Source organism: Erpetoichthys calabaricus, chromosome 9 (assembly GCF_900747795.2).
Source record: "Erpetoichthys calabaricus chromosome 9, fErpCal1.3, whole genome shotgun sequence".
In the NCBI taxonomy this organism is placed as follows: domain Eukaryota; kingdom Metazoa; phylum Chordata; class Cladistia; order Polypteriformes; family Polypteridae; genus Erpetoichthys; species Erpetoichthys calabaricus.
This window is the reverse complement of record NC_041402.2, coordinates 147210713-147230285: the sequence shown is the minus strand read 5'-3', so window position 1 is coordinate 147230285 and position 19573 is coordinate 147210713. Positions and strand designations below refer to the sequence as shown.

The window sequence follows — 19573 nt, the reverse complement described above, 5'->3', positions numbered from 1 at the left end:
ACGACGAATCGGGATTCGAACCCAGGTGGACAGTAGGTGGTGTTAGGTCCTAACTTTGTTCCGGCATCCGGGATTGAACCACCGACCAAGGGTAGTGTGCACTCTACCACCTGAGCCGTATGGATCTTAGTTCCAAGGCAATAATAAACATAATGAAAGTTGTTTCTAGTTTAAGTCATGTATGAAAGTGTTACATGCCATAAAATGAACGACTTATCTTTATCAAAATAAAATTATGAATCATTAACACAATCAATGCATACTTAACGAAAACGTAAACTATGTTTATTCAAGTATTTAGAGCACGACAAAGTTGATTGCTGGAAGCAGCTCTTGCAGAGGCTCTTCGACGTGCGTCAGTGTTTCTTCGAAGTTGAGCTTGAATTTCAGACGCATTTGCTCGACTTTCTCGAGTTCGAATGCGATGTTGTTGACGCCTTGAATTTGCATCTTCCTCGTTTTCATGAAGTCTATTTTCTCGTAGTCTTTGTCGCTCTTGCTCTCTTCTTTCGACAATTTCACCTTCAGTTGCATTTAAACGATTCTCTCGTTGTCGTAAACGTTCTTGTTCTCTTCTCTCAACAATTTCAACTTGAGTTGCGTTTGACCGACTTTCTTGTTGTCGTTGCCGTTCATGTTCACGTCTTTCAGCAACTTCAATTTCAGTGGCAATAGAACGTTTTTATTGCAATCGCAGACGCTCAATTTCGTGAACCAATTGTGTTTGTTCTTCCGTGCGGTTGCTTCTGTAAGCTGCAACTCGTTGGCGTTCATTTTGTCTCTGCTGCGAGATTTGAACACTCTTTGCTGCTTATCGTACTGCACGTTGCTGTTTATTCCACAGTTTTTGTTCTTCAGTAAAAATTCTTTTTGGTTTCTTCGTTTTTGGCAATTCTTGAGGTGTAGTTTGAGCACTTGAAATATCCAAAATCTTATTTCTTTTTGCATTTTCGTCTTCTTCAGTCGAGTGACTTCCTTTAGCTTTTCTTTTAATCCGATTGGTCACTCGCTTCCCAGTGTTTCATTTTTTATTTTGTTGTTGAGGCAAATGTGCAATATTCAAATTGTTTATGGTCTTTTCTTGGGTTTCTTCGTCATTAAAATGCAAGCTTGTATCTTTTTTAGTTGGTTGGTCCAAATTTTCAAAATTCGTAGAATATCAGCCAATCAAAACACTAATGTAAACGTACCAACCAACCAACCAACAGACAGACAGACATGCTGAAATATATATATAGATTTATTAGATATTTTGTCCATTCTGTAATTTTCTATCATGACCAACATCAAAACATTTCACATGAAAGTAACTTGTTTAACGTCCTTGTTAAAATCTTTACATGAAAGTGTTTTTCTTAGCTCAAAAATATGTTGGCATGTTAAAACAGCTTATAGTTTAAAAAAAAAAGGAAACAAACATTCCTAAATTAATTTACAGTGCATTCGGAAAGTATTCACAGCGCATCACTTTTTCCACATTTTGTTATGTTACAGCCTTATTCCAAAATGGATTAAATTCATTTTTTTCCTCAGAATTCTACACACAACACCCCATAATGACAATGTGAAAAAAGTTTACTTGAGGTTTCTGCAAATTTATTATAAATAAAAAAAACTGAGAAATCACATGTACATAAGTATTCACAGCCTTTGCTCAATACTTTGTCGATGCACCTTTGGCAGCAATTACAGCCTCAAGTCTTTTTGAATATGATGCCACAAGCTTGGCACACCTATCCTTGGCCAGTTTCGCCCATTCCTCTTTGCAGCACCTCTCAAGCTCCATCAGGTTGGATGGGAAGTGTCGGTGCACAGCCATTTTAAGATCTCTCCAGAGATGTTCAATCGGATTCAAGTCTGGGCTCTGGCTGGGCCACTCAAGGAAATTCACAGAGTTGTCCTGAAGCCACTCCTTTGATATGTTGGCTGTGTGCTTAGGGTCGTTGTCCTGTTGAAAGATGAACTGTTGCCCCATTCTGAGGTCAAGAGCGCTCTGGAGCAGGTTTTCATCCAGGATGTCTCTGTACATTGCTGCAGTCATCTTTCCCTTTATCCTGACTAGTCTCCCAGTCCCAGCCGCTGAAAAACATCCCCACAGCATGATGCTGCCACCACCATGCTTCACTGTAGGGATGGTATTGGCCTGGTGATGATCGGTGCCTGGTTTCCAGCTCTAGGAAGAGTCCTGGTGGTTTTGAACTTCTTCCACTAACGGATGATGGAGGCCACTGTGCTCACTGGGACCTTCAAAGCAGCAAAAATGTTTCTGTAACCTTCTCCAGATTTGTGCCTCGAGACAATCCTGTCCTGGAGGTCTACAGACAATTCCTTTGACTTCATGCTTGGTTTGTGCTCTGACATGAACGGTCAACTGTGGGACCTTATATAGACAGGTGTGTGCCTTTCCAAATCATGTCCAATCAACTGAATTTACCACAGGTGGACTCCAATTAAGCTACAGAAACATCTCAAGGATGATCAGGGGAAACAGGATGCACCTGAGCTCAATTTTGAGCTTCATGGCAAAGGCTGTGAATACTTATGTACATGTGCTTTCTCAATTTTTTTATTTTTAATAAATTTGCAAAAATCTCAAGTAAACTTTTTTCACATTGTCATTATGGGGTGTTGTGTGTAGAATTCTGAGGAAAAAAATGAATTTAATCCATTTTAGAATAAGGCTGTAACATAACAAAATGTGGAAAAAGTGATGCGCTGTGAATACCTTCCGGATGCACTGTATATGCTCAGCGTGACAATTTCTTTGGAATACAAATTCTGCAGGCTGCATTATGGAATAGCAGGTTTGGCCTCAGGTTCAGCTCTGACAGGCTGAGCATCCTGTGTATTTATATATATAGTACTTATTTTTGTGAAGGTTTCCAATTGGAAATCATATTTACTTTTGTGGGACAGTGTCATCGTGTCTGGCTGGTTTCACACTTAACCTTTTGTGAAATTAGGTACATATTTACATCCTTGACTGATAGGTTATATGAAACTGGTTTATTCCTTACTTCTCCTGATGCCTTCAAATTCTGTACAGCTGTAAATGGTACGGTGCACTGCACTCACTGCCTGTCCAATATTTCTTTTTCCCATTTTATTTTCACTGAGTTTAAAGATTGCTTTACAAAGTCTGAGTTATAAGTTAGTTATACAGTATATGTAATGCTACATCAAATTATATGAGAGCAGATACCCCTTATCCTACCCATCCGGAGGGCAAACCAAACAATGAAGATTTAATGTGAAATAATCACTCAGAAATACTGAAGCATCCAAAAGTTTATCAGAGATTGAGCATAATTAATTAATTGGTTATAAACCTGTAAAAAGCTTGCCAGACTCTAAAGATTTTTATACTGTTCCTTGTTAAGTAAATTTAATTCCTTTAAATATAAAGCAACATAGAATATTTCTCTTGCATTTTTTGTCATAGTTGGGAGGGAATTCTTTCTTTTGGAGGCGATACACCACACATTAGCAGTGTCGTGTAAGTTATCACAATATATTTTTCTTTATCTAACAATGTTTTTTTGGGTGGTACTCCAAACAGTTCTGTTAGAGGATTTATCTGGAGTCCAAGATAATACATAAATAAGCAAAAAAGGTCTCAGCATCGGGCATTTCCAAAGCTTGACCTACTCAGGGAGGTGCTTGATGCCATTGCTGACAACTACAGTTTTGACATGGGGTGTATTTTCATTAATTTGAATTGAAAAAGATGTGTGTGATGTACAATTTTGAGTTTCACGAAGATTGAACAGTGTACTTTGCCAAGACCTGATTTCCACTTATTATCTGAGAACCTAAGTGAAATGTTGGTTTTCCAATACTGTGTCAGATTTTTTTAGTGGTGCAGTCTTTAGGAAGCAAGCACTGGTATATCCTCATATCATTATCAGAGCTGAAAAGTGTCATTTGAACCACAAACTGAGGGAAAATGAAAAATGTTGGTTGTGTCTCTTTTAGCAAAGTCTCTGACTGGCATGTAGTAAATGAAATGTTTTAATGAGATTATGAGATTATATTTGGGTCAGGTTTGTTCAACTTTACAAATATTTGAATTTGTATATGTAAAAAATCTGGTATTATACATACTGGAGGCACTGCCCTGCTGGTGACTTGTGAAAGCTATCTGTCTTGTTTTTTCGTTTTGTTTTTATTTGTTGTTTATTTTATTAGTAAGGAATGGATTCATCATGTGTGATTAAATATTGATATGCTGGACTGTTATTTATAAAACGACAAATGAATATGTGTGATTTTAACATAGAAATACCTAAGGAGTTATTGAAATCTGTGACCCGGAGGTGGCAGTGGTGGGGCATACACCCGCGATCCCAACACAGAAGAGGTAAGTGGGGCAGCTACAGAAAACAAGCCCCACACTTCCTATGATTTTAATTGCCATCATGAGGTCTTTGAGAAGTAAAATTGATGAGCACACTGTTGATGTACATTTTATATAAGAATATGGAGATGCCTGCATCTTGTGTTTCACTGAGACATGTTTATCTGAGGATGTACCGAAATAAGTCCTTCAGTTGAATAGCTTTCTGGAACTGGTTCATGCAGACAGAGATCTGGTAGCAACAGATAAAGCTACCGGTGGAGGGCTGTGCTTCTATATAATCAGTGATGGTGTTTAACTGTATAGTCAGACAAAAAATGTGTTCAGCTGGTATTGAACTGTTGAGTGTCTCTCTGTTCTCCTATTGCCTTCAATGCAAGTTTGAATTGGTGTTGTATATATCTCTGACAGTAGACACAGCTTGCGTCTCACAGATAATTTGTCAGTGTATTGAGGAACGAGAAAATGATTCTCCCAAAGCCTCTCAAATTCATCTTGGGTGATTTTAAGTCTGGCTCACACAGCTAAACAGCCTGTAAAGTTTTACATAAGAGGAGACAGAATGGTGGGATTTTGTCTATGGGAACATTAAAGGAATTTATACATTGCTACAGAAGACACCTGTTGGTACATCTGACCAGTATGCTGTGAATTTGCTTCCTACTTTCACATAGAACTGGAAATGAAATGAGAAAACATGCAAGTTAAACAAGAACAGGTTTGGTCAGAAAAGGCTATAAAATGGCTGAGAGATGGTTGGTTATCCAAAGATAAGCTCAAAATAAATAAAAGAGTTAATTCAGTCAGAATATAAAGCTTTCCCTTTGGGGCAGATAAGCAAATTCAAACAAATTCAAATAACTCTTAAGAAACAGATAGCAGAAGCTAAAAATGACTTTAAGAACAAAGTAGAAAGATTGCTTTACAATGAAAAGATTTCTGACACCTGGCTTGGATTGTCTGAAAATAATAATAATAATCACAATAATAATAAGTCTTTACATTCATATAGCACTATTATCACTTTTGAAAGTGCTTTACATAGTGAGTGGGAAGCCACTTCAACCACCACTAATGTGTAGCACCCACCTAGATGATGCAACGGCAGCCATTCTTGTGCCAGTACGCTCACCACAGATTAGCGGTTAGGTGGTGAAGGGGTGAGAGAGATAGTTAGCCATTTAAATTTGTTAATGAATTGAATTAATTCTACTGCTACTAACTTAATTAGAGATTTGCAGTTACAACTCTAAGAAAGCAGTGGCCCAGATTCTTTCACTGAAAGGGATGTACAAGAAGTTCTGAGGAAGGTGTAGCCTTACAAAGCAGCAGATAAGCAATCTAATTAAGGGAAGGGCCCTTAAAGAATCCTATGGAGAACTTTATGAATCTTCTGTCAGCTTTTCAATCACTCCCTTAAAGAACACATGGTGCTGAAGCTTTTGAAGAGTTCTGAAATTTTACCAAATAGGTAACAAAAGAAAATTGACAAATAACAGGAGACCATTCAGTCCTTCAAACCCATTTATTTAGCTAATAGCTAAGCTCTCCCAATTTCTCATCCAGATTCTTCTTAAACGTCAACTACATGTGTTGGTAGTCTGTTCCAGATTCCTACAGCTCTTTGTGTAAAGAAGTGCTTCTTGGCTTCAGTCTTAAATGCACTTTCCCTTAATTTGTACTGATGTCTTTGAGTATATTCACCCTTAAACTGAATGAATAAGCTGGATCCACTTTATCAATGCCTTTGAAGATTTTAAATTCCTGGATTATGTCACCACACAATCTCTCTGCTTGAGACTAAGCAGGTTTAATTCTCTACGTTTGTCAGAGTAAGACATGTCCTTAAGTCGTGGAATGCACCTGGTTGCTCTTCTCTGCACAACTTCAAGTGCTGCACACAATACTCCAGATGCAGAGTATTGTGAATTAAATTATTATTGTTCTGAGGCCCTTAAATCTCTCTTGGCAAAATGTCTGGAGTGGATGGTTCTTGTTTGCCTCAATTTACATGTTTGCTCCTCTTTGGATCAACTGCAGTTCTTGTACTCTACATACAGAACTGCAGTTCTTATACAGACAGAGGAAGACACGGTCATGACTGTAATTTGTACAAGTTATACACATTTGAGGAACCACACTCCTTTGTGAGAAAACCGTTTATTGACTTTACTTCAGCCTATAACTGCATTAAGCCTGATAACATCTGCAGTAAATTACAGGAGTTACAGGTGGACCCCTATCTCACACTGTGGATTATGGACTTTCTCCTTAGAGATGTTTGCTAAGGTTGACAATTACAGTATATTTGTACAGCTCATCATGTATCAATAGGAGCTCCAAAAGGCACAGTGATCACCCCTATACTTTTCTCTATCTATACTAACAGCTCGATAAGCTCTGACAGCAATTGTTTAGCTATCAAGCTTGCAGATGTTACAACTTTGATTGACACCTGTGTGGCACATGTTGAGGAAGAGGCCAAGAAGATGCAGAGGTGGTGTCAAGAGCAACACCCCCAACTAAATGTGAGGAAGACAAAAGTGCTACTCATTGACATTGTCAGGTATGCTGAACCAGTACAACCACTAGTCATCAAGTCAGAATAGATTCAGAGAGTTAGTAGTTTTAACTGCCTGAGAACCATATTAGATAATAACTTGAATTTAATGAAACACACAATATATTTTCAAATAATGCCAATAGTGCAGCTATCTTTTAGGAAAGCTGAGGAAAATTAACATTTCAACTAGCATCTTCTGGAACTAATATACATGTCATGTGGAGAGTGTACTGACTTTACATTCCTGGTCTAGTATGGGGGTCTGTGTGCAGCTACCACAAGTAAACTTAGGTAAAATAATCCAACAGCAGTCTGCTCTGTTGTGGACAATCACAATTAGCAAAAAAGAAGTGGATATGACTAGAAAGCATCAGACAATTGCTTGAATAGTTATTTCCATTTTTTACCTTCTGTGAGGTGATGCTTACTGCCAAAATTTAAAACAAAATAGAAGTAAAAAATGTTTTTTATTGACTTTAGTAAACTTTAAAATAGGATGCATTCAATTATTTTTAAATAAGTAACTGTTATAGAATTATTTTTTTCTCTATATAAGTATGTCATTATTTTTTATTTTATTATGTATAACAATGTACTTGTATGTTGTATTCTGGGAAGGCTGAAATGCAAAATAGGACTGATCTTTTACTTAGTCAAAAAAGTGAAGATTTTGATTCCCATGGGAAAATAACCTTGAGTTTGTGATAATTATTTAGTAACATTTCTTGTGTGTTTTGATAAAACTGTAAGCGCTCAGCTAATGAAGACAAAAACAAGCAAGCCAGGTGTTTTAGGTGTGTGAGAAGAGAGGGGAGAGTGTCCGTGTACTTTTTGGTATTTGAAATTTCATTTTAGAAGCAAAAACGAAAAAACGAAAATGAAAGGAAAAAGTACACAGACCCAAGAGTGGCAACCTTTTATTGGAGTTGTGTTTTTTTTTCCAAAAGGTGTTCTCTCATTTGCTGTTACTTTTACTTTGGATGCTATTTTCCTGTCACTATTGCAAATAGTTCAGCTCCGTTGCAAAAATAGACACTTGCAAGGAGTCTTTCCCTCTTCTGCTTTTTAAAAACTGAAACAGACATTGAACATTGAATAGTAATTATTTGCCTGTAACAAATCCAGTTTTATTGTGCAGAAGGAAACACTTAAGGAAACACTTCCATTACTCTCTGAGAGACTGGGCAGAATTTTAACCTGGTTTACGGTATACATGTTCTAAAATGTTTTGCATTTATAATGGGAAAACAGAAATAGCTGTATATGATTTTATAAAACTGAAATGCAAGCATCTCTATAAAGTTTTTTAATTCTTGCAAAACTCTACATGTCAAACCCATCAGCCAATGCCTTCCCGGAACAACTACATGGGAAAGAAAGAAAGAAAGAAAGAAAGAAAGAAAGAAAGAAAGAAAGAAAGAAAGAAAGAAAGAAAGAAAGAAAGAAACTGTTCAGAGTCCCAATTTTCTGACATGCTATATGCACCAGAGATAAGAAGTTCTCCCCCTTATTGTACCTTGTTTTATTTTCTAACCTTGCATGGACCTGCATATTTTTCCCATTTATGCAAAGATTTTTTTCAGATTACTGTTCCACATCTCATAGACAAAAAATATTAATTTGGCACCCTAAACTGGCACAGGCACCTTGCCCATGGTACATCTTTCTGTTTCCATGGTGAAACTCTTAGTTGAATTATGGGGCTAGAGAAGTTTAAAAAAATAATAGTTTTTTTAAATAATCCTTTAAGACAAAAAATAAGAATTTATAAACAGAAAAATCAGAAATTGGTATAATTTTCTGTGTGTAACATTTTCTAGAGACATGCCTATGCCCATGCGATCTAGGCCCGAGGCACCCAAAGTTCAGGCCTGGACAAGAGAACATTCCATTCCTAGATGCTCATAAGCACATCAAGCCAATTCATGTTTTTGTGTGTAGAATAAAACTTCAATCTGTGGAGCAATCCCTTGTGGACATGAGGAGAACTCAATATAATTAGTATCTCAGCTCTGAAATGAGCTCTTCCCACTCAAAGCATTGTATATCTCCTCACTGTGCCCCTGTTTTGTCATGTAACTTACAGTATTTATGTTACAATGGACCATTATATTTGTATGCTGCTGCTGCTTAGAGCCAAGTACACTTTCTTAGTGTATTAATAAATATCAGGCTGCTCCCTGTCTGTTTAACTTTATATCACATTTACAGGTAACATTTATTCATCAGAATGCCCCACAGTTTCAATTCATAGTTATTAGAGCAGCAGGGGGTATTACATTACAAGCCAGATGTCTGTTTACCACAAATCACACATACTACTCAAACACAAGCACAGTCTGATTTTAGAAATTTTTGTATTAATGTTAATAATATGCACACTTAAACATTCAGAAAAAAATTCCTCATATAATGGAGGAACCTAGAAACTACACACAGATTCTATACGGTGTGTTTACTGCATTGATATCCACTGATTTTTTAATATCTTTCAAATAATTTTAGAAACCTCTGCAAATAACCTCCATAGTATACTACAATATGAACAAGGACAGTACTGTACCTGAGGCAAAGGCCTGACAAAGCGTACTTAAAGTAAACGACAACTGACTTCCTTCAAATGCATTCCCAGTTTCTGATGAATAGTACGTTGTGAGGTAGGCAGCGGCCTCAAAGTTTGCTTGGTAGAATTCTCCCTCTGTAAAGTCGTGCTGCATTTTTTCCTGTTTTTCTTCTTTTTAGTTCTTGCTGATAATGAGCAGGCTCTGCTGCCAAGTGCTCAGTGAGGAAGCAGAAGTGCAAGTTTTAAAGTACTGCAGTTTAACATATACAGAGGAGGCAAGGGGCGTGACTTAATAGATCAGTAGTTGTATCAAAATTAAGGGGACCGCTCTTTGAGCCAAAGTCCAAATTTGCTTCTGCTTTCAAGTTAATCTTTAAATGTAAATAAAGCTGGCCAAACATAATATACAGTAAACTGCTTATAACCGAGATCATCCAAAAATAAAGTGCTGTTTCCCAATTCAGATATTTTTTAATTCTAGATTTCATAAAGACATTTTTGCATATGCATCCAGCTTTTGTTATCCTTTGTACATACTTGCTCCAATTTAAAAAAAAAACATCTGTTCAAACTCTGTAAGCAGCTACCATGATCTGCTCCTACCAATCAGAAGTTCAACAGAGTGCTCTTTTACTTTAGTTTTCCCTTATATTGTGGCAGTCTACTCAACACTGTGCTCCAATGGTGTCTGTAATGACAAGAGCAGGGCAGGGCATGGCAGGGCACAAAGGGTAGAAAAAGACAGTTCAGAAGAAAAAATGTCAAGGCCCTGTCTCAATATAAATCCAAAAAAATCAAGCCTATATTTAATCAAACCCAGGATTTTAACCAAAGTTAAAATAGATAGATAGATAGATAGATAGATAGATAGATAGATAGATAGATAGATAGATAGATAGATAGATAGATAGATAGATAGATAGATAGATAGATAGATAGATAGATAGATAGATAGATAGATAGATAGATAGATTATTAATCCCAAGGGGAAATTCAAATTCTCCAGCAGCAGCATACTGATACAATAAACAATATTAAATTAAAGATTGATAATAATGCAGGTAAAAAACAGACAATAACTTTGTATAATGTTAAATGTTAACATTTAACCCCTCGGGGGGAATTGAAGAGTCGCATAGTTTGGGGGAGGAACGATCTCCTCAATCTGTCAGTGGAGCAGGACAGTGACAGCAGTCTGTCGCTGAAGCTGCTCTTCTGTCTGGAGATGACACTATTTAGTGGATGCAGTGGATTCTCCATAATTGATAGGAGCCTGCTGAGCGCCCGTCGCTCTGCCACAGATGTTAAACTGTCCAGCTCCATGCCAACAATAGAGCCTGCCTTCCTCACCAGTTTGTCCAGGAGTGAGGCGTCTTTCTTCTTAATGCTGACCCCCAGCACACCACCGCATAGAAGAGGGCACTCGCCACAACCGTCTGATAGAACATCTGCAGCATCTTATTGCAGATGTTGAAGGACACCAGCCTTCTAAGGAAGTATAACCGGCTCTGTCCTTTCTTGCACAGAGCATCAGTATTGGCAGTCCAGTCTAATTTATCATCCAGCTGCACTCCCAGATATTTATAGGTCTGCACCATCTGCACACAGTCACCTCTGATGATCACGGGGTCCATGAGGGGTTTGGGCCTCCTAAAATCCACCACCAGCTCCTTGGTTTTGCTGGTGTTCAAAATTAGACCATATCTGACAGAATATGCAGCACAATTCTTGGTCCAGACTCTGGTGTTGTTACATCTAGACTACTGCAGCTCTTTACTGGCAGGATAACCAGAATGTGTCACCAAGCCACTGCAGGGGCCTCATGTATAATGTTGTGCATAGAACTCATACTATAACATGGCGTAAGCACAAAGCGGAAATGTTTGTACACACAAAAAAATCCAGATGCATAAATCTTTGCAAAAGCTAACTTCCACGTTCTTCCACTACATAAATCCCGGTCAGCGTGAAAAGTAACGCACGTGCACGCGCCTGCTGTCCCGCCCCAACTCCTCCCAGAATTACGCCTCTTTGAATATGCAAATCAATATAAATAGCCCTTAAGCTCAGCCTTCTGTGAAAAGACAATGGCAAAAGCAAGAGGGAAAATAGAAGAATTTCAGCATATACCAAGTGGAGGCAAGGAAAAACTTACTATTTGTTGGTTTAAACAGTGGTATAAACAACAAAAGGAAGGTGATCGAGTGACATAGCATGTCGGAGAAACTCAAAAGCTCAAGTTCACAAATTGCACAGTGCCCGAAATAAAAAAGAAGTTGTCACATATCAAAATTGCCATGAAAGGGCAAGTCATAGCCCACCTTCTGGGTGTCTTATGAAAGCTTATTAGGGTGCAGAGAAAAAAAAGACGCACACAGTGGGAAAAAAGCATGAAATGTCAACTTTAATCTCGAAATTTCCACTTTAATCACATAGTTTATTTTGTCATTAAAGTAGAACATCATAAATTTGATCTTAAAATAATTTAATTTACTAGTTTCTCAAATCCCATCGTAACTAAAGTAGCACGTTAAATGCTTTGTTTTGTATTTGCTCTATGTGTGTGAATCACTACATGCTTCCGGGCTTTCTCTTCCTCCGACAGAAAACACAATCCATTACATTCGTATTATTAAAGCTCTCTGAATAATTAAAATACTGAGATGTATACGTGATATCATTTTCATGATGATAGGAGTTAAAGCATGTTGTTAAATATGGGAACATGGTGGCGCAGTGATTGTTCATGTTTCATGCAAGATGCTTGCTGCGCCATGCGCGACATTCAATTAAGTACCTTATTGTAGTACTGTCTCTTTCAAACGTATTAATCCCCAATTCCTGTCCTTACTCTTCTTTCTCCAAATACCCAATCGCCACACAATTAGCTCAGTAATAGACATTAAGCCATCTGTAAGCTAAGAATGCATATTCTTCAAAACTTTTAAGGAACATTGAAATATCTTCGTATTATGTGTTTAATTATTCTACTCATCTATCCTTCCAGTGTCGCACCAGCACCAGTAAGAATACAGCATGAGGTAGGAGCAATCTGCGAATGGAGCGCCAGCTCCTCGCTAGCGCTGTGGCACCGTGTCCTCACATGTTTAATTATTAACAATGTAGATTATTTAAATGAAGTTAAAGTTTTATCTGTATAATATAATAAATATATTTTGCTGCATTTCATCTTAAAAATGATATTGTCATTTTATAAAGTGGCTCAGGTTGTGCAATATTATAACTGTAGTGCAAGTTTACAGTGAAGTAATTGTACTTATAAGTACAAACAGTTCTACAAGGAGCACTTGATGGACTGATTGAGTGCGTTTATAGTCCTTGGGATGAAACTGTTTCTGAACCGCGAGGTCCGTACAGTAAAGGCTCTAAATAATATGCAGTTAGTTTCAATGTATATGATAAAGCTGCATCAGGGATGTGGATGTAAAAAAGAAAAGGTAACCACACAGGAACAGTAGCACTGCTTTGACGCTGGGTGCCGCCAGTTTGCAAAACCAAGCGGAGAACTTGCGTATGCCAGGGTATGAGGTACCGTGGAAATGTGTGTGGCTTTACGCCAAGTTTAGGTTTTATACATCGCGATTTGAGCATGGAAACGTTCATATGCAACATTTTTGTGCGTACACACCGTTTATACATGAGGCCCCAGGTGATTCAAAGTGCAGTCACACATTGTGTTTTCAACCAGCTGAGATGGGAACATGTCACTCTTCTTTTCATATCATTACACTGACTTACTGTAACGGCACATATTAAGATCAAATCCTTGATGCTAGCCTACAGAGTAGTCAGTGGGTCAGCACCTCTATATACAGAGATACTTCTAAGGTCCTGTTCTCCTTTTTGACCACTTACGTATGCTGATGAGTGGCATCTGGCCTCAGTCCAGACTCTTTCAATGTGACGTTCCCCACTCATGGAATGAACTGGCCATCTCCATTCAAAATTTTGACTCTCACAATGTGTTTAAGAAGAAATTGAAGACCCTCTTGTTTCATGAATTTCTCTCTAACTGATTTTACCTATTAGAGTTTGTAACCTAAAAATTGCTTGAATTTTGTTTAAATTTCTTCAGTTGTGGTGATCACATTCATACCCTTGTCCTGTAAAATATATTCACAAACAGTCCCACGAACTGATGTTTACTTGATTATGTTGACTTATTTTGCAAGTCGCTTTGAACAAAAGAGTCTGCTGACCAAATACATTTGCATTAATTTGCTTCCCTTCCATTACATCATCTGTTATACCAACAGATTTCAAGAAAACTGGAAATCCATATTTGTATTGCAGAAGAATGACAGCACGGTGATAAATTTCTAAATCTGACAGAGCAATACCCCAGATCACCATTCCTGTATTTAAGAGGAAGTCTTTTGCCCTTTCAAAAATTGATTCAGAGTGATCTTAGCCTAGATCAGTGTGGGGTGGTAGTAAGTATTGCACTAATTAAATATATGATGTACCACTTAAAGAGACTGATTTAACATGTATGTCTTGGAATGGTTTGGGTTCAACCCCTCCTTTGCTTTTTCTTTCCTCTGCCAGGAATACCATGACTTGGAAGAATAATGGTGATATCGCTTTGCTCTGTCTCCACCCCATTTCTTCTGGCACTTCAAAGGTAAATGACAGCCACAAGCAGAAAATAGCCTTAGTTATAGATAACAGCCAGCTGAGAAAGATTCATTGGGTTTGCCTAACTTAATTTTTTCCCAGGGCATTTTTTTAAATATTTGCTAATAACAATTTAATTCAACTACCTGTGGTAGTCCAACATGTTGTATTGCCTTATGATGTTACAGAAGGTGTTTGGGCAATTGCATAATGTAAAATGGTGTAATTCCAAACTTTATAAACCCCGAAGTTTGGTTAAGATACCTCCAAGCTGCCAACATCAACCCATCAGCCAATGCCTTCCCGGAACAACTACATGGGAAAGAAAGAAAGAAAGAAAGAAAGAAAGAAAGAAAGAAAGAAAGAAAGAAAGAAAGAAAGAAAGAAAGAAACTGTTCAGAGTCCCAATTTTCTGACATGCTATATGCACCAGAGATAAGAAGTTCTCCCCCTTATTGTACCTTGTTTTATTTTCTAACCTTGCATGGACCTGCATATTTTTCCCATTTATGCAAAGATTTTTTTTCAGATTACTGTTCCACATCTCATAGACAAAGAATATTAACTTGGCACTCTAAACTGGCACAGGCACCTTGCCCATGGTACATCTTTCTGTTTCCATGGTGAAACTCTTAGTTGAATTATGGGGCTAGAGAAGTTTAAAAAAATAATAGTTTTTTTAAATAATCCTTTAAGACAAAAAATAAGAATTTATAAACAGAAAAATCAGAAATTGGTATAATTTTCTGTGTGTAACATTTTCTAGAGACATGCCTATGCCCATGCGATCTAGGCCCGAGGCACCCAAAGTTCAGGCCTGAACAAGAGAACATTCCATTCCTAGATGCTCATAAGCACATCAAGCCAATTCATGTTTTTGTGTGTAGAATAAAACTTCAATCTGTGGAGCAATCCCTTGTGGACATGAGGAGAACTCAATATAATTAGTATCTCAGCTCTGAAATGAGCTCTTCCCACTTAAAGCATTGTATATCTCCTCACTGTGCCTCTGTTTTGTCATGTAACTTACAGTATTTATGTTACAACGGACCATTATATTTGTATGCTGCTGCTGCTTAGAGCCAAGTACACTTTCTTAGTGTATTAATAAATGTCAGGCTGCTCCCTGTCTGTTTAACTTTATATCACATTTACAGGTAACATTTATTCATCAGAATGCCCCACAGTTTCAATTCATAGTTATTAGAGCAGCAGGGGGTATTACATTACAAGCCAGATGTCTGTTTACCACAAATCACACATACTACTCACACACAAGCACAGTCTGATTTTAGAAATTTTTGTATTAATGTTAATAATATGCACACTTAAACATTCAGAAAAAAATTCCTCATATAATGGAGGAACCTAGAAACTACACACAGATTCTATACGGTGTGTTTATTGCATTGCTATCCACTGATTTTTTAATATCTTTCAAATAATTTTAGAAACCTCTGCAAATAACCTCCATAGTATACTATAATATGAACAAGGACAGTACTGTACCTGAGGCAAAGGCCTGACAAAGCGTACTTAAAGTAAACGACAACTGACTTCCTTCAAATGCATTCCCAGTTTCTGATGAATAGTACGTTGTGAGGTAGGCAGCGGCCTCAAAGTTTGCTTGGTAGAATTCTCCCTCTGTAAAGTCGTGCTGCATTTTTTCCTGTTTTTCTTCTTTTTAGTTCTTGCTGATAATGAGCAGGCTCTGCTGCCAAGTGCTCAGTGAGGAAGCAGAAGTGCAAGTTTTAAAGTACTGCAGTTTAACATATACAGAGGAGGCAAGGGGCGTGATTTAATAGATCAGTAGTTGTATCAAAATTAAGGGGACCGCTCTTTGAGCCAAAGTCCAAATTTGCTTCTGCTTTCAAGTTAATCTTTAAATGTAAATAAAGCTGGCCAAACATAATATACAGTAAACTGCTTATAACCGAGATCATCCAAAAAAATAAAGTGCTGTTTCCCAATTCAGATATTTTTTAATTCTAGATTTCATAAAGACATTTTTGCATATGCATCCAGCTTTTGTTATCTTTTGTACATACTTGCTCCAATTTAAAAAAAAAACATTTGTTCAAACTCTGTAAGCAGCTACCATGATCTGCTCCTACCAATCAGAAGTTCAACAGAGTGCTCTTTTACTTTAGTTTTCCCTTATATTGTGGCAGTCTACTCAACACTGTGCTCCAATGGTGTCTGTAATGACAAGAGCAGGGCAGGGCATGGCAGGGCACAAAGGGTAGAAAAAGACAGTTCAGAAGAAAAAATGTCAAGGCCCTGTCTCAATATAAATCCAAAAAAATCAAGCCTATATTTAATCAAACCCAGGATTTTAACCAAAGTTAAAATAGATAGATAGATAGATAGATAGATAGATAGATAGATAGATAGATAGATAGATAGATAGATAGATAGATAGATAGATAGATAGATAGATAGATAGATAGATAGATAGATAGATAGATAGATAGATTATTAATCCCAAGGGGAAATTCACATTCTCCAGCAGCAGCATACTGATACAATAAACAATATTAAATTAAAGATTGATAATAATGCAGGTAAAAAACAGACAATAACTTTGTATAATGTTAAATGTTAACATTTAACCCCTCGGGGGGAATTGAAGAGTCGCATAGTTTGGGGGAGGAACGATCTCCTCAATCTGTCAGTGGAGCAGGACAGTGACAGCAGTCTGTCGCTGAAGCTGCTCTTCTGTCTGGAGATGATACTATTTAGTGGATGCAGTGGATTCTCCATAATTGATAGGAGCCTGCTGAGCGCCCGTCGCTCTGCCACAGATGTTAAACTGTCCAGCTCCATGCCAACAATAGAGCCTGCCTTCCTCACCAGTTTGTCCAGGAGTGAGGCGTCTTTCTTCTTAATGCTGACCCCCAGCACACCACCGCATAGAAGAGGGCGCTCGCCACAACCGTCTGATAGAACATCTGCAGCATCTTATTGCAGATGTTGAAGGACACCAGCCTTCTAAGGAAGTATAACCGGCTCTGTCCTTTCTTGCACAGAGCATCAGTATTGGCAGTCCAGTCTAATTTATCATCCAGCTGCACTCCCAGATATTTATAGGTCTGCACCATCTGCACACAGTCACCTCTGATGATCACGGGGTCCATGAGGGGTTTGGGCCTCCTAAAATCCACCACCAGCTCCTTGGTTTTGCTGGTGTTCAAAATTAGACCATATCTGTACAGAATATGCAGCACAATTCTTGGTCCAGACTCTGGTCTTGTTACATCTAGACTACTGCAGCTCTTTACTGGCAGGATAACCAGAATGTGTCACCAAGCCACTGCAGGGGCCTCATGTATAATGTCGTGCATAGAACTCATACTATAACATGGCGTAAGCACAAAGCGGAAATGTTTGTACACACAAAAAAATCCAGATGCATAAATCTTTGCAAAAGCTAACTTCCACGTTCTTCCACTACATAAATCCCGGTCAGCGTGAAAAGTAACGCACGTGCACGCGCCTGCTGTCCCGCCCCAACTCCTCCCAGAATTACGCCTCTTTGAATATGCAAATCAATATAAATAGCCCTTAAGCTCAGCCTTCTGTGAAAAGACAATGGCAAAAGCAAGAGGGAAAATAGAAGAATTTCAGCATATACCAAGTGGAGGCAAGGAAAAACTTACTATTTGTTGGTTTAAACAGTGGTATAAACAACAAAAGGAAGGTGATCGAGTGACATAGCATGTCGGAGAAACTCAAAAGCTCAAGTTCACAAATTGCACAGTGCCCGAAATAAAAAAGAAGTTGTCACATATCAAAATTGCCATGAAAGGGCAAGTCATAGCCCACCTTCTGGGTGTCTTATGAAAGCTTATTAGGGTGCAGAGAAAAAAAAGACGCACACAGTGGGAAAAAAGCATGAAATGTCAACTTTAATCTCGAAATTTCCACTTTAATCACATAGTTTATTTTGTCATTAAAGTAGAACATCATAAATTTGATCTTAAAATAATTTAATTTACTAGTTTCTCAAATCCCATCGTAACTAAAGTAGCACGTTAAATGCTTTGTTTTGTATTTGCTCTATGTGTGTGAATCACTACATGCTTCCGGGCTTTCTCTTCCTCCGACAGAAAACACAATCCATTACATTCGTATTATTAAAGCTCTCTGAATAATTAAAATACTGAGATGTATACGTGATATCATTTTCATGATGATAGGAGTTAAAGCATGTTGTTAAACATGGGAACATGGTGGCGCAGTGATTGTTCATGTTTCATGCAAGATGCTTGCTGCGCCATGCGCGACATTCAATTAAGTACCTTATTGTAGTACTGTCTCTTTCAAACGTATTAATCCCCAATTCCTGTCCTTACTCTTCTTTCTCCAAATACCCAATCACCACACAATTAGCTCAGTAATAGACATTAAGCCATCTGTAAGCTAAGAATGCATATTCTTCAAAACTTTTAAGGAACATTGAAATATCTTGGTATTATGTGTTTAATTATTCTACTCATCTATCCTTCCAGTGTCGCACCAGCACCAGTAAGAATACAGCATGAGGTAGGAGCAATCTGTGAATGGAGCGCCAGCTCCTCGCTAGCGCTGTGGCACCGTGTCCTCACATGTTTAATTATTAACAATGTAGATTATTTAAATGAAGTTAAAGTTTTATCTGTATAATATAATAAATATATTTTGCTGCATTTCATCTTAAAAATGATATTGTCATTTTATAAAGTGGCTCAGGTTGTGCAATATTATAACTGTAGTGCAAGTTTACAGTGAAGTAATTGTACTTATAAGTACAAACAGTTCTACAAGGAGCACTTGATGGACTGATTGAGTGCGTTTATAGTCCTTGGGATGAAACTGTTTCTGAACCACGAGGTCCGTACAGTAAAGGCTCTAAATAATATGCAGTTAGTTTCAATGTATATGATAAAGCCGCATCAGGGATGTGGATGTAAAAAAGAAAAGGTAACCACACAGGAACAGTAGCACTGCTTTGACGCTGGGTGCCGCCAGTTTGCAAAACCAAGCGGAGAACTTGCGTATGCCAGGGTTTGAGGTACCGTGGAAATGTGTGTGGCTTTACGCCAAGTTTAGGTTTTATACATCGCGATTTGAGCATGGAAACGTTCATATGCAACATTTTTGTGCGTACACACCGTTTATACATGAGGCCCCAGGTGATTCAAAGTGCAGTCACACATTGTGTTTTCAACCAGCTGAGATGGGAACATGTCACTCTTCTTTTCATATCATTACACTGACTTACTGTAACGGCACATATTAAGTTCAAATCCTTGATGCTAGCCTACAGAGTAGTCAGTGGGTCAGCACCTCTATATACAGAGATACTTCTAAGGTCCTGTTCTCCTTTTTGACCACTTAGGTATGCTGATGAGTGGCATCTGGCCTCAGTCCAGACTCTTTCAATGTGACGTTCCCCACTCATGGAATGAAC

At 37.9% G+C, this 19573-nt stretch overlaps 1 protein-coding gene across 4 annotated transcripts in view; it reads right to left on the bottom strand.

Moving 5' to 3' along the window:
* zgc:64002 (uncharacterized protein LOC393330 homolog) overlaps window positions 1-15947 on the bottom strand; it is a 134255-nt gene extending 118308 nt beyond the window's left edge. Inside the window, exon 1 of one of the 4 annotated variants that reach the window (XM_051931887.1) lies at window positions 15631-15947. In XM_051931887.1, the coding sequence (XP_051787847.1) occupies window positions 15631-15784 (154 nt within the window). In that variant the 5' untranslated portion in view covers window positions 15785-15947. Of the gene's footprint in view, window positions 1-9483; window positions 9780-15630 lie in introns of those variants that run through there. The other 3 variants (XM_051931884.1, XM_051931886.1, XM_051931883.1) reach the window with 3 other exon arrangements.
* Window positions 15948-19573: the final 3626 nt, after the last annotated feature.